Source organism: Oryctolagus cuniculus, chromosome 8, assembly GCF_964237555.1.
Source record: "Oryctolagus cuniculus chromosome 8, mOryCun1.1, whole genome shotgun sequence".
NCBI lineage: Eukaryota > Metazoa > Chordata > Mammalia > Lagomorpha > Leporidae > Oryctolagus > Oryctolagus cuniculus.
The window spans coordinates 45,824,598-45,837,680 of NC_091439.1; the positions used below are offsets into that span (position 1 = coordinate 45,824,598).

The following is a 13,083-nucleotide window of genomic DNA, read 5'->3' on the forward strand; positions in this document are numbered from 1 at the left end:
AAATCCGCATTCTTACTCAATTGCTTTGTGCATGTTTAATGCCCTCAGAGGCAGCCTCCAGACCTGCAGGAGCAGGGCTGAGTGACCTTCAGAGAAGCCAATTCTTGGTTTGGTTTGTGTTCTTCGAGTGCTATGTCTGAACATTGTTTTTCCTATAAATTGTTACTTTTAGTGTGTAGGTCTTCAAAACCAAGGCTTTTCTGGAATGTGTATGTTGTGTCATAGCAGAGACACCTGTACATTTCTTGGTATCTGCTATCTATGTGTTTGAGATAAAGCTTACATTTTAATATGCTATTACAAATTCAGTTCCAGAAAAAGAAAATTTCAACATTATTTTTAAAAGTATATCTAACATACTTGTGCCATATTTACCTGTGTTACTAACAATTAATTTATTATGTATCATGTGTTTACTTAACATAATATATGAAGAATCTGGCTGTATATATGACCAACTCAAATTATAAAGTCTATATATATATTTCATCCTTTTAAGCACAATTACACAGCCTTTGTCTTTGGGAGGAAAGATAAACATACAGCACCAAAACTTTCATGGTGTAATAAATAAATGTATCAAAAACATTTTCTAAACAGTCTTCTGTTTGGCCAAGGGTCTAAAATGATTTCATATTTAAAAATAATGTTTTTGGTTGTAATTACAGATTTTTGTCATTAATTAGATCCATGCCTCAGTTTCAGCATCTAGTTACCCTCTAACCAATGTGTTTTGGCCCCAGCCTGGCACACCAAGCAGTTCCCCTGTCTTCATAACAAATCTTTGCCTCCAATGTCATTCTTAAGCCTCTGGGTTTTTTCTTGGCCCTGGAATTTAGGAAGCACATCTGACTCGATTTACAGATGTTGCTTTGAGTATATTCTGAGTGCCCAAACTGTGTGTTTTATTTAGCTCAAGATTAGAAACCCACTATGCTTTAAATTACAGGCAAGAAATAAAAAATGCTTATGTAGTGAACACACTCAAATGATTTACACATGGATTAGCTATCTTTCAAATGTTCCTTATGGATGTTTCCACTCCTGTTTTCTTTATACCACCAGAACCTTTACTCAGGCCCTTTACCCATCTGTACTGACATGTTCCTAAGGAATACACACTGTTCTCTATAGTGACTAAGTGAAAATTACATAAATTTGCACCAGAAATGTTACTGGGTTTATTACAAAAGCCACAGAGCAATGACTTTTTAATAATCAATTGTTCAAAAATTTCATCACTCCATCCTTAATAACTATTAATACAGCATTGATTTTTCAGTTTTGTTTTCAGATTACAGCAATCAATCTGACCTAAGGGAAAGGATAGGTAGCTGTTATATTTTAGGTCTGGACTAAGGCCTAAAATGTCTAAGAGCTGGGAAAAATGCTTATGTAGGCAGCTTAACATCATGCAGCTGTTTTCTCTTGTGTGACAGTGAGGTGGGGGTGGTGATGTACAGGGGAAACTTTGCCTCGTATTTACTGTAAGTACACAGGTGCCCTCCATATTCATGAGCTCACAATACTGGGCACATGTTAAGATTTGTGACTTTATTTTCAGATGTTCTCAGCAGCTTCTTCTGAAGGGACACTAATGATGGCTGTCTTTTTTATTTTTTATAAAGGGCAATCAGATTCTCAGTGGCCTCTCCATTGAAGAATATAAGACTGCACTGAAAATTATCAAGCAAGCTATTTTAGCTACAGACCTGGCACTGTACATTAAGTAAGTTTTAAGAAATACCCTGAAAGTTTTATATTACAAGGGTAAATGTCCTGGCAAAGCTGTGTCAGATTATGGAGCAGTTTCTTCACAGTAGCCAAAAGATCTATCTCTTTGGCTACTTACTGATAAAATTACAGAATACATAATTATTTTGGATGTTAAACTACTATTATGTCTCTGAAGTTATGTATGACTTAAATAGCCACCTGAGGGTCATTCTAAGTCAGGTTGTCTAAAGATTCTATAGCCCACTTGCTTTCCCTCTTTTCCCTCATTTCCCCAACTTGTGATCAATTCACAGTTCCTTTATCCTATTATACAAGCCTAGGTAAGCAGGAAAAGGAGCAAAAAGCAAACAAGGTCTCTTGCCTCTTTTTACTTGATTTTGGCAAAAGAGTATTAATGTAAAACTTTGAAATTATCCATCGTAAAATAAGAATAGGCATTGGAGTGGTATCTGTGATTATGCATTTGCCTCATTAAACTGCCTTTCTAGAAACTAGAACATACTTTCCTGCTTTAAGGCAATCATTAGTTTCCAACTTAAAGACTGAGATCATCAAAGAATGCACGTCTGGAAATGAGGCATAAGAAATCACACTCGGGATTTTCTTGTAACATAGCTCTCTATTCCTGTGTATAGGAATTCACATCTATGCTTTTAGTCACTCTTATGAGAAGTACAAATGAATAGAACCCATAAAATCGAATAACAGATATCCAGTGTTGGGTATCTCAAAGTAACTGCGTGTAACTGTTTCATTGGATTTTGAAGACCTTTAAAGATTAACTACAATGAAAGAAAAAAAAAAGTTTATTCAACATAATTACAAATAAAGACTATCAAATTACTGAGAATTTGAAAAATACCTACAGCTGCAAAGCCTTTCCAGTCTTTCCAAGCCACATGGGTCTCTCCTCCAAACCTTTATGAAATTTATTTTTCATTTTGATACTCACATATAATTTTATTATATGAGTTTTTCTTTCCTTGAGCCTTGTCTCTTCCATTAGATTTTAAACACTGTGAAAAGAACAACTCTCGTTTTATAACTTCTCAAGATGCTTAACAATGTTTAGCATATAGGAAATATTCACTATCCAGTGAATATTTTTACATTCATTGAATATATTATATTAAATTCACTGAATAATATACATTATTTTAACTTTACCTGATCTTTCTTTGCTTCAGAAGCACTTCAAAACTCTATACATCTTTTACCCTATACCATGATATATAAAGAAGATATGCAAAGTTAAACTAAAATATTTAGATCTTATGCATGTACTTAAAACATCTTAAATCACTTAGTGTAAAATTTTATAGCTCATCCTATTTCATTTTTCTTAACATAAAAAACACTTAAGAATCAAAATGTTATTGGTGATCTAAAATTAAAAATTACATGGTTTAATGTTTTATCTAAAATTATAGGAGAAAAGTAAAGCATTAAAGATTTTAAATCATAATCATAATTTTTATATTGGATTCTCTATTTTCTCCCCAAATTTTTATTCTGAGTCTTGGTAGACCAAAGGAATAATGACCTAAGGACTTTCCATAATCACCAAGTATTTTTCTTTATTTTCAAGGAGGCGAGGAGAATTTTTTGAACTTATAAGAAAAAATCAATTCGATGTGGAAGATCCTCATCAAAAAGAGTTATTTTTGTAAGTAGTTTTACTGTCTTTTGAGATGAAGCTTTTTGATTCATCTGATTTTCTCACTGTCAGTTTTTATTGCAATTATATGTTAGAACATGGTCATCTTAGAGGGTCTCAGTCTTCTCCAGCGTGTTGTACAAAAAACTGAATCTACTGGAAAGTAAAGGCATTCACAAATTCAAGTGAATGAATTTTCCCTTTGTTCCAGAAGTATCTTTAAAATGTGGTAGAGTAACATACAAAGCTACAGAGTTGCCTTGTTCATTTTCCTAATTCTTTAGAATAGAAAGGATGAAAACAGCATCCAAGAGATTATAGGAGCAAGATGATGGCTGCAAAGTGTTCTCTTGAATGATGACATAGTACTGCTATCAGAATTGGAGCACTTCAAGAGTTCTGTTTTGCATCATCAAGACACTGGTCCCTCCTTTTTCTAGCTGTCAATACCATCTTGCTATTATTCTTACTGCCTTTGCCATTGCAAGGACTAGATCAATAAAAAGGAACAAAGAGTCATTAAAAAAGAGTGTACAACTGCCTAATACATAGCAGTACTAAGGATAGTGTTGATTCAGTTTTGAAATCAACACTTCTTTAAATAGATTTCTATTACTTGGCTTGTAAGTGAAGATGCAAATTATAAGAAAATAATACACAAATGCCCAGTTGTTCCACATAGTCATGTTTTACTTAGTGTCTGTACATGTTTTCAGAGTAGCACCTTAGGAAAGTCTAGGCTTGTCTGTTGTGATTGGCACACAATTTTTCCCAATAGCAAAAGAGAACTAATTCCAGATACTTGAATTCCAAGTCTCTGCTCCAGTCTTCTGATTTTGGACCACTTACAGACATGTACACAATGGACCTAGCACCTTTTAACATTTCATTTTGAAGATAGTAGTTATGTTCATCATATGTGCATAGTCTTTGGAGAAGCTGGTTAGTGTTGGCAGGTATTATTGAGATCATTCATGAAAACAGGTATAAATCGTGGTCAGAAATATCTCAGGTTTAATGCCTTAAGCTTATGAGTAAGAAATATCTCAGGTTTACTCCTTTCTCAGAGAGTCAGTGTAAGAGAGAATAACAATTAGAATACCTTTTCTTTCTGGCCTTACAGAGTTAGGGAAAATATACTTTCAAGTTGGGTTTCACTAGAGGAACAAATCACACTTTATCTTTGGTGTTTCTATTTTACAAACATAGCCTTATTGCCCATTTCTTCAAATTAAAGGGATTATATGACAGGTAATTTGGGTCTGACATGGGAGGACATTAAAGAACCACTTTAATGGGATAATTGTAGGACTCAGTTCTAAAACACCTTGTTACAGACTCGAGAAACCTATAAAGGTTTTGCTTTTCTGACAAGGGAAGAACTTAAAGGTATTGTCCTCTCATTTCTCCATTTAGCTGCTAGAGGAAAAGAGCCTATCTCCAGCAGACACTGTTTAATCATTCAAAAGTTTTTCTTGTAAAACCCAATACATCTGTTGAGTGAATTAGGATGGCCACCATAATTTTTGATATAGGACTCTTATCAGTAAGACACCTGATGTTATCCTGTAATGGTTAATTATTAGTAACCATGTGCTTTCATTATATTGTCACTGAGAATAATACCAAAGTGAAAAAAATAATAGCAGGAAAGTTTTCACCCTGAAGTTTAATCATTTTTCTCTGTACCAGTCTGGAGCTAAATGAGGCAGTGTAAGGACAAATTCCAGTGGTTTACAGGGTAACCAAAACAATGACACCCTGTTATCACTGCAACAGACTTCTATATAAATCCTGTCTCCATTTCTTTAGTCTTTAATAAGACTAAGTGATGCTATTCCCATCATTTAGAGGGTTTTTAACTTTCTTACTAGCAGCCATTTCCTCAGGGTGTATGTTCACATAGGCATTAATAAGACTTCTGGGTTTCTTTTTTCCTTAACAGAGCAATGCTGATGACTGCTTGTGATCTTTCTGCAATTACAAAACCCTGGCCTATTCAACAACGGGTATGTTTCTTAGTGACAATAAAAGTAATATGTAAGTCAAAATAAGGAAAGTCTTTACTCTTTAAGGTAGCCTCTGATACTTTTATCTAATTTTCAAGTAGTATTAAAAGTATACAGTTGAACACAAACAGGCTTTCCTTTTTTTAAGAGTTATCTGTACTTAGTAATATTTGTCAGATATATTGAGAAAGACAGCATACATATTACCACAACAAAAAACTAGCTGTTGACAAATTTTGATTTTAGTACTACTTCTGTGCCAAATTCTTGACCCTCCTTTTTTGTCTTCTTGATTAAGCCATTTTACCTATTGGTTTGTGGGAGGTGCTACAGTTTGAATAGGATATGACTCTGAAACTCATTCAGCATTTAAACCCCAAAGTCATGAGAGGATTGTGGTGAGGATGTGCAGAAAAAAGGTACCCTAATCCACTGTTGGTGGGAATATAAATTGGCATAGCCACTGTGGAAGACAGTATGGAGATACTATAGAAATCTAAATATAGACCTAACATATGATTCCCACTCCTGGGTATTTACCCAAATGAAAAGCATATGAAAGAGTTTTCTGTACCCCCATATTTATAGCAGGTTATTTCACAATAGCTAAGATATGGAATCAACCCAGATGTCCATCAGCTGATGACTGGATAAAGTAATTATGGTATACATACATTATGGAGTACTACTTAGCTGTTAAACAAAAAATGAAATCCTGTCTTTTGCAACAAAGTAGACAAAACTGGAAACCATTATACTTAGTGAAATAAGCTAATCCCAAGAGACAGATATCATATGTTTTCCCTGATGTGGAGTAACTAATAGAGTACCTAAAATATAACGTATTGGAGTGAAATGGGCATTTTGAGATTCAATGATTGTTTACAGCCTTTGTCTCTACTGATGAGGAACAGTGTTTTTTTTGGTGTTTCTTTTTTTTTTTCATACTGTTTGTGAACTCTTAACTTGGAGTAGGGTTAACCTTATGAGTATAATGTAAACTGAAAATAGATCTTTGTAAAAATTAAGAGTGGGAATGGGTGAAGGATAAGTAAGAAGGGTTGGAGCATAGGTGGGAGTGAGGGTAGAGTAGGAATTATCATGATGTTCCTAAATCTGTATATGTGAAATACATGAAACTTATATACATTAAATAAAATTTTATTTTAAAAGATTTACTTATTTGTTTATTTGAAAGTCAGAGCTACAGAGAGAGAGAAGGAGGGGCAGAGAGAGAGAGGTCTTCCATCCAATGGTTCACTCCCCAGGTGGCTGCAATGGCCGGAGATGTGCCAATCTGAAGCCAGGAGCCAGGAGCTTCTTCTGGGTCTCCCACATGGGTGCAGGGGCCCAAGGACTTGGGCCATCTTCTACTGCTTTCCCAGGCCATAGCAGAGAGCTGGATTGGAAGTGGAGCAGCCGAGTCTCTAACCAGCACCCATATGGGATGCCGGCGCTTCAGGCCAGGGCATTAACCCGCTGTGCCACAGCACCGGCCCCAACATAAAATAAAATTTTTTAAAAAAATTTTAGGCCAGCCGGCGCCGTGGCTCAATAGGCTAATCCTCCACCTTGCGGCGCCGGCACACCGGGTTCTAGTCCCGGTTGGGGCGCCGGATTCTGTCCCGGTTGCCCCTCTTCCAGGCCAGCTCTCTGCTATGGCCAGGGAGTGCAGTGGAGGATGGCCCAGGTGCTTGGGCCCTGCACCCCATGGGAGACCAGGAAAAGCACCTGGCTCCTGGCTCCTGCCAGGATCAGCGTGGTGCGCCGGCTGCAGCGGCGGCCATTGGAGGGTGAACCAGCGGCAAAGGAAGACCTTTCTCTCTCTGTCTCTCTCTCTCACTGTCCACTCTGCCTGTCAAAAAAAAAAAAAAATTTTAGGCCAGCACCGTGGCTCACTAGGCTAATCCTCCGCCTTGCGGCACCGACACACCAGGTTCTAGTCCCGGTCGGGGCGCTGGATTCTGTCCCGGTTGCCCCTCTTCCAGGCCAGCTCTCTGCTGTGGCCAGGGAGTGCAGTGGAGGATGGCCCAAGTGCTTGGGCCCTGCACCCCATGGGAGACCAGGAGAAGCACCTGGCCCCTGCCATCGGATCAGCGCGGTGCACTGGCCACAGCGCGCCGGCCGCGGCGGCCATTGGAGGGTGAACCAACGGCAAAGGAAGACCTTTCTCTCTGTCTCTCTCTCTCACTGTCCATTCTGCCTGTCAAAAAAAAAAAAAAAATTTTTTAAAGCCTGACTTGGGCCCAGCCACTATTTGCTTCCTGGCTCACTGTATGAGTCTTCCTCTTCTTGCACTCCACACTCCACCATCACTATCACTATTAGAGGCCAAAACTAATGGGGCTGCTCAGTCTTGTGCTTTAACCTCCAAAATTATAAGAGAAACTTTTTATATTTACAAAGTCAGCTTCTCTCAAGTATTTCATTATAGTGGCAAAAAGGTAATTGAGGAATAAAATAAATTCTAAAAAAATTTAAATAAATTAAAAATAAAAAATGTTGGTAGTTACCAAGGAGAGAGAAATTTATAGAAACAGGGAAGCAAATAATGTCACAGTCAAGATAACTTTGGACATGGATTACTTGTGTTTGAGTATTGTGCTGTTGCTTACTAGGTATTATCCTTGTGTAAGTTACTTCATCATGGGACTCATTTTCCCAAATGGACATTTATATGTCAAAAAGTTATTTTGAGGATTAAATGGCAACACTTGACCCATAGTAAATGCTTACAACTATGACCACTGCTACTGATGACAGTGAAGTACCAGGGGCCCTAGTCTCTCTCCTCCAAAGCAGCGCCATTCAACCTTTGTATTTGTTCTTTGTATTTGTAATTTTTTAAATTTTATTTAAGTTATACAAGTTTCATATATTTCATATATATAGATTTAGAAACGTAGTGATACTTCTTTTTGGGCCTGGCTTATTTCACTAAGTATAATGGTTTCCAATTATGTCCATCTAGTTGCAAAAGACAGGATTTTATTTGTTTTACATCTGAGTAGTACTCCATATTGTATATATACCATAAATTGTTTACCCAGTCAACTGTTAATGGACATCTGGGTTGATTCCGTATCTTACCTATTGTGAATTGTGCTGCAGTGAACATAGAGATTCAGATAACTCTTTCAGATGCTGATTTATTTTGGTTTGGATAAATTCTCAGGAGTGGGATGGCTGGATCATATGGTAGGTCTATATGCAGATTTCTGTCTCCATACTGTCTTCCACAGTGGCTGCAACAGTTTTCATTACCACCAACAGTAGTGGATTAGGGAACCTTTTACCCAAATCTTCACCAGCATTTGTTATTTGTTGATTTCTGTATGAGAGCCATTCTAACTGGGGTGAGGTGAAGCCTCACCATGGTTTTTATTTACATTTCCCTGATGGCTAATGATCCTGAGCATTTTCTCAAGTGTCTGTTGGCTGTTTGAATTTCCTTTCTTGAAAAATGCCTGTTCAAGTCTTTTGCCCATTTCTTAACTGGATTGTTTGTTTTCTTGTTGTTGAATTTCTTGAACTCTTTATAGATTCTGAATAATAACCCCTTATCCTTTGCATAGTTTGCAACATTTTCTCCTGTTCTGTCAGTTGCCCCTTCACTTTGCTGAGTGTTTCTCTTGCAGTTCAGAAGCTCTTAAGCTTGATGTAATCCCATTTGTCAATTTGTCTTTCATTGCCTGTGTTCCTAGGTTTTTTTCCATGAAGTCTTTGCCTATGCCAATGTGTTGCAAGGTTTCCCAATATTCTCTAGTAATTTGATGGTATTGTGTTGTAGAGTTAGGTCTTTGATCCACTTTTAGTGGATTTTTGTGTAAGGTTTAGGTAGGGGTCTAGTTTCATACTTCTGCATGTGGAGATCCAGTTTTTCCAGCACCATTTCTTGAAGAGACTGTCCTGGAACCAGGGATTGATTTTAGCTCATTATTCAAAGATAAATTGGTTGAAGATGCATAGATTGATTTCTAGAGTTTATGTTCTGTTCTGTTAATCTACCCATCTGTTTTTATGTAAATTCCAAGCTGTTTTGATTATAACTGCCCTGTAGTATGTCTTCAAATCAGGTATTGTGATGCCTCTGGCTTTGTTTTTGTTGTATAACATTGCTTTAGCTATTTGGGGTCTCTTGTATTTCCATATAAATTTTAGCATCATTTTTTCTAGACCTGCTAAGAATGTCATTGGTATCTTGATTGGGATTGTATTGAATCTGTGAATTGCTTTTGGTAGTATGGACATTTTTATGATGTTGTTTCTTCCAATCCATGAACATGGAAGATTTTTCCATTTTTTAATGTCTTCTTCTATTTCTTTCTTTAGTGTTTTGTAGTTTTCATAGTAGAGACCTTTGACATCCTCAGTTAAATTTATTCTAACATATTTAAATCTTTTTGGCGTTATTGTGAATGTGACTTATCTTAAAAGTTCTTTCTCAGGCATGGAATTATCCATGTAGCAAAGGGTAATGATTTTTATGTGTTGACTTTATATCCTGCTACTTTACCAAACTCATTTATAAAATGAGTTCCAGTAGTCTCTCAGTGGAGTCTTTTTTTTAGATTTATTTATTCATTTGAAAGTCAGAGTTACACAGAGAGAGGAGAGGCAGAGCAAGAGAGAGGTCTTCCATCTGATAGTTCACTCCCCAACTGGCCACAACAGCTGGAGCTGTGACATTGCGATCCAAAGCCAGGAGCCAGGATCTTCTTCCAGGTCTCCCACACGGGGGCAGGGGCCCAAGGACTTGGGCTGTCTTCTACTGCTTTCCCAGGCCATAGCAGAGAGCTGGAATGGAAGTGGAGCAGCCAGGTCTTGAACTGGTAACCCATATGGGATACCAGCACTTCAGGCCAGGACGTTAACCTGCTGAGCCACAGAGCCGGCCTCTCAGTGGAGTCTCTTTTGTAGTCCCTATATAAAGAATCATGTCATCTGCAAATAGGGATAGTTTCACTTACTCCTTTCCCATTTGTATCCCTTTGATTTCTTTTTCATGCTTTATAGCCTTGGCTAATGCTTCCAGGACTATATTAAATAGCAATGGTGAGGGGCAGGCAGGAGAGGGAGGCCGGGTCTGGGAGTCTGATGGCTCCCAGCCCAAGATGCCATGCAGGGCGGCGGCCACAGCTCCAGCACCCTAGATCATCTGTTCACGAGCTTTGGACAGTGCCACACCAGACGAGGCTGGGTGACGAGGATGTGTGCCCCATGGACTGGTAGCTTCCATCATGCTACAATACATTGATCAGCAGAGAGGAAATGTTACTGTCTTCCATCAATACAGTCCAACAGTTTGCAAACTACAGCCAGGTGTATGCTGCATCACAACATTCCCATCACCAAGGGATGCCTGTGCTCCTAGGACAGAAGCCCCATAGAAGTCTGTTGCCCAGTAACACTGCTGCCAACTGCAGCTCCTGCTTATCACCTGGGAAAGCAGTGGAGGATGGCTCACATGTTTGGGTCCCTGCACCCACATGGGAGACCTGGAAGAAGTTCCTGACTTCAGATCAGCGCAGCTACAGCCATTGTGGCCATGTGGGGAGTGAATGGGCAGATGGAAAATTCCCTTTCCCTCTTTCTGTAACTCTGCTTCTCAAGTAAATGAATAAATCTTTAAAAAAAAAAAAAAAAGCAGTGGTGAGAGTCAGCATCATTGTTAGGTTCTGGATCTTAAGGGGAATGCTTCCAGCTTTTCCTTCTTCAGTGGGATGCTGGCCATGGATTTGCCATAAATTGCCTTGATTATGTTGAGGAATGTTCCTTCTATACCCAATTTGCTTAAAGTTTTCATCATGAAAATATGCTGTATTTTATCAAATGCTTTCTCTGCATCTATTGAGATAATTATATGGGCTTTGTTCTTCAGCTCATTAATGTGTTGTATCACATTAATTGATTTGCAAATGTTGAATAATCCCTCATACAAGGGATAAATCCCACTTGGTGTGAGTGAATGATCTTTCTGATGTGTTGTTGGATTCGATTAGCTAGTATTTTGTTGAGGATTTTTCCATCTATGTTCATCAGAGATATTGGTCTATAGTTCTCTTTCCCTGTAGTATCTTTTTCTGGTTTAGGAATTAAAGTGATGCAGGCTTCACAGAATCAGTTTGGGAAGATTCCCTCCCTTTCAGTTGTTTCAAATAGCTTGAGAAGAATTGGAATTAATTCTTCATTAAATGTCTGGTAGAATTCAGCAGTGAAGCTTTCCAGTCCTAGGCTTTTCTTTGTTGGGAAAGTCTTTATCAATGATTCAATTTCTATCTTGGTTATTGGTCTGTTTAGGTTTTCTATGTCTTTATGACTCGGTTTTGTTGGGTTGCATGTATCTAGGATTCTCCATTTCTTCTAGTTTTCCCAATTTGTTGCCTGACAACTCTTTATAGTAATTCCTGATTATTTTTATTTCTGTGGTATCTGTTGTTACATTTCCTTTTTCATCTCTGATTTTATTGATTTTGGTCTTCTCACTCTTTTTTTTTTTTTTTTTGGTTAGTTGGGTCAGTGGTACATCAATTTTATTTATTTTTCTAAAAGCCAGCTCTTCATTTCACTGATCTTTTGTATTTTCTTGTTTCAATTTTATTTATTTCTTCTCTAATTTTAATTATTTCTCCCCTCCTTCTAATCTGAGGTTTGTGTTTGTTGTTGTTTTTCTAGGTCTTTGAGATGCATTGATAGCTCATTTATTTGGTACCTTTCCAATTTCTGCATGTAGGCACCAATTCCCATAAACTTCTCTCTTAACACTGCTTTTGCTGTATCCCATACATTTTGATATGATATATTGTTGTCTTCATTCATTTCCAGAAATTTTTTTAGTTCTCTTTTGATTTATTCAGTGACCCACTGTTCATTCAGAAACATTTTGTTCAGTCTCTATGTGCTTGCATATGACCCAGAGATTCTTGTGTAGTTGATTTCCAACTTCATTCCATTGTGGTCAGAGAATATGTATGATATGATTTCAATTTTTTTTAATTTGCTGAGACTTGCTTTATGGTCTAACATATGGTCTATCCTAGAGAAAGTTTGATGCACTGATGAGAAAAATGTGTATTCTGCAACTGTGGGGTGAAAAGCTCTGTAGATATCAATTAGGTCCATTTGGTCCATAGTGCAATTAGCTCTGTTGTTTCTTTGTTTATTTTTGTCTAGTTGATCTGTCTGTTGATGAAAGTAGGGTATTGAAGTCCTGCATTACCATTGTATTGGAGTCTCTGTCTCCCTTTAGATCCATTAACATTTCTTTTAAATAGCCAGGAGCCCTGTAATTGAGTGTGTATACATTTATTATAGTCAAATATTCCTGTTTAATTGATCCTTTAATCATTTCATAGTGCACTTCTTCATCTCTTTTAACAGTTTTTGTGCTAAGGTATATTTTGTCTGATATTAGGATGGCAACACCTGCCCTTTTTTACTTTCCATTAGCATGGGATATCTTTTTCCACCCTTTCACTTTCATTCTGCATGTATCTTTGTTGGTAAGATGTGTTTCTTGTAGGCAGCAAAGAAATGGTTCATATTTTTAATCCATTCAGCTATTATGCTATATCTTTTAACTGGAGAGTTTAGGCCATTTACATTCAGGGTGACTATTGATAAGTAATGACTTGGCCCTGCTGTTTTCCCATAAATATTCCTGTTGTTCACTTTGGATTT

The 13,083-nt window shown here is 37.4% G+C and overlaps 1 protein-coding gene across 7 annotated transcripts in view; it reads left to right on the forward strand.

Annotated features, from left to right (window-relative positions):
* The window catches only part of PDE5A (phosphodiesterase 5A), a 158,716-nt gene that overhangs the window by 125,763 nt on the left and 19,870 nt on the right, over nt 1–13,083 (forward strand). For all 7 annotated transcript variants that reach the window (XR_007909494.2, XM_002717227.5, XM_008267901.4 and 4 more), the window contains exons 16-18: nt 1,629–1,729; nt 3,326–3,403; nt 5,340–5,403. Coding sequence is in view for 6 of the 7 variants with exons in the window: in XM_002717227.5 (XP_002717273.1) it covers nt 1,629–1,729; nt 3,326–3,403; nt 5,340–5,403 (243 nt within the window). In the remaining variant the exon portion in view is untranslated. The remainder of the gene's footprint in view (nt 1–1,628; nt 1,730–3,325; nt 3,404–5,339; nt 5,404–13,083) is intronic.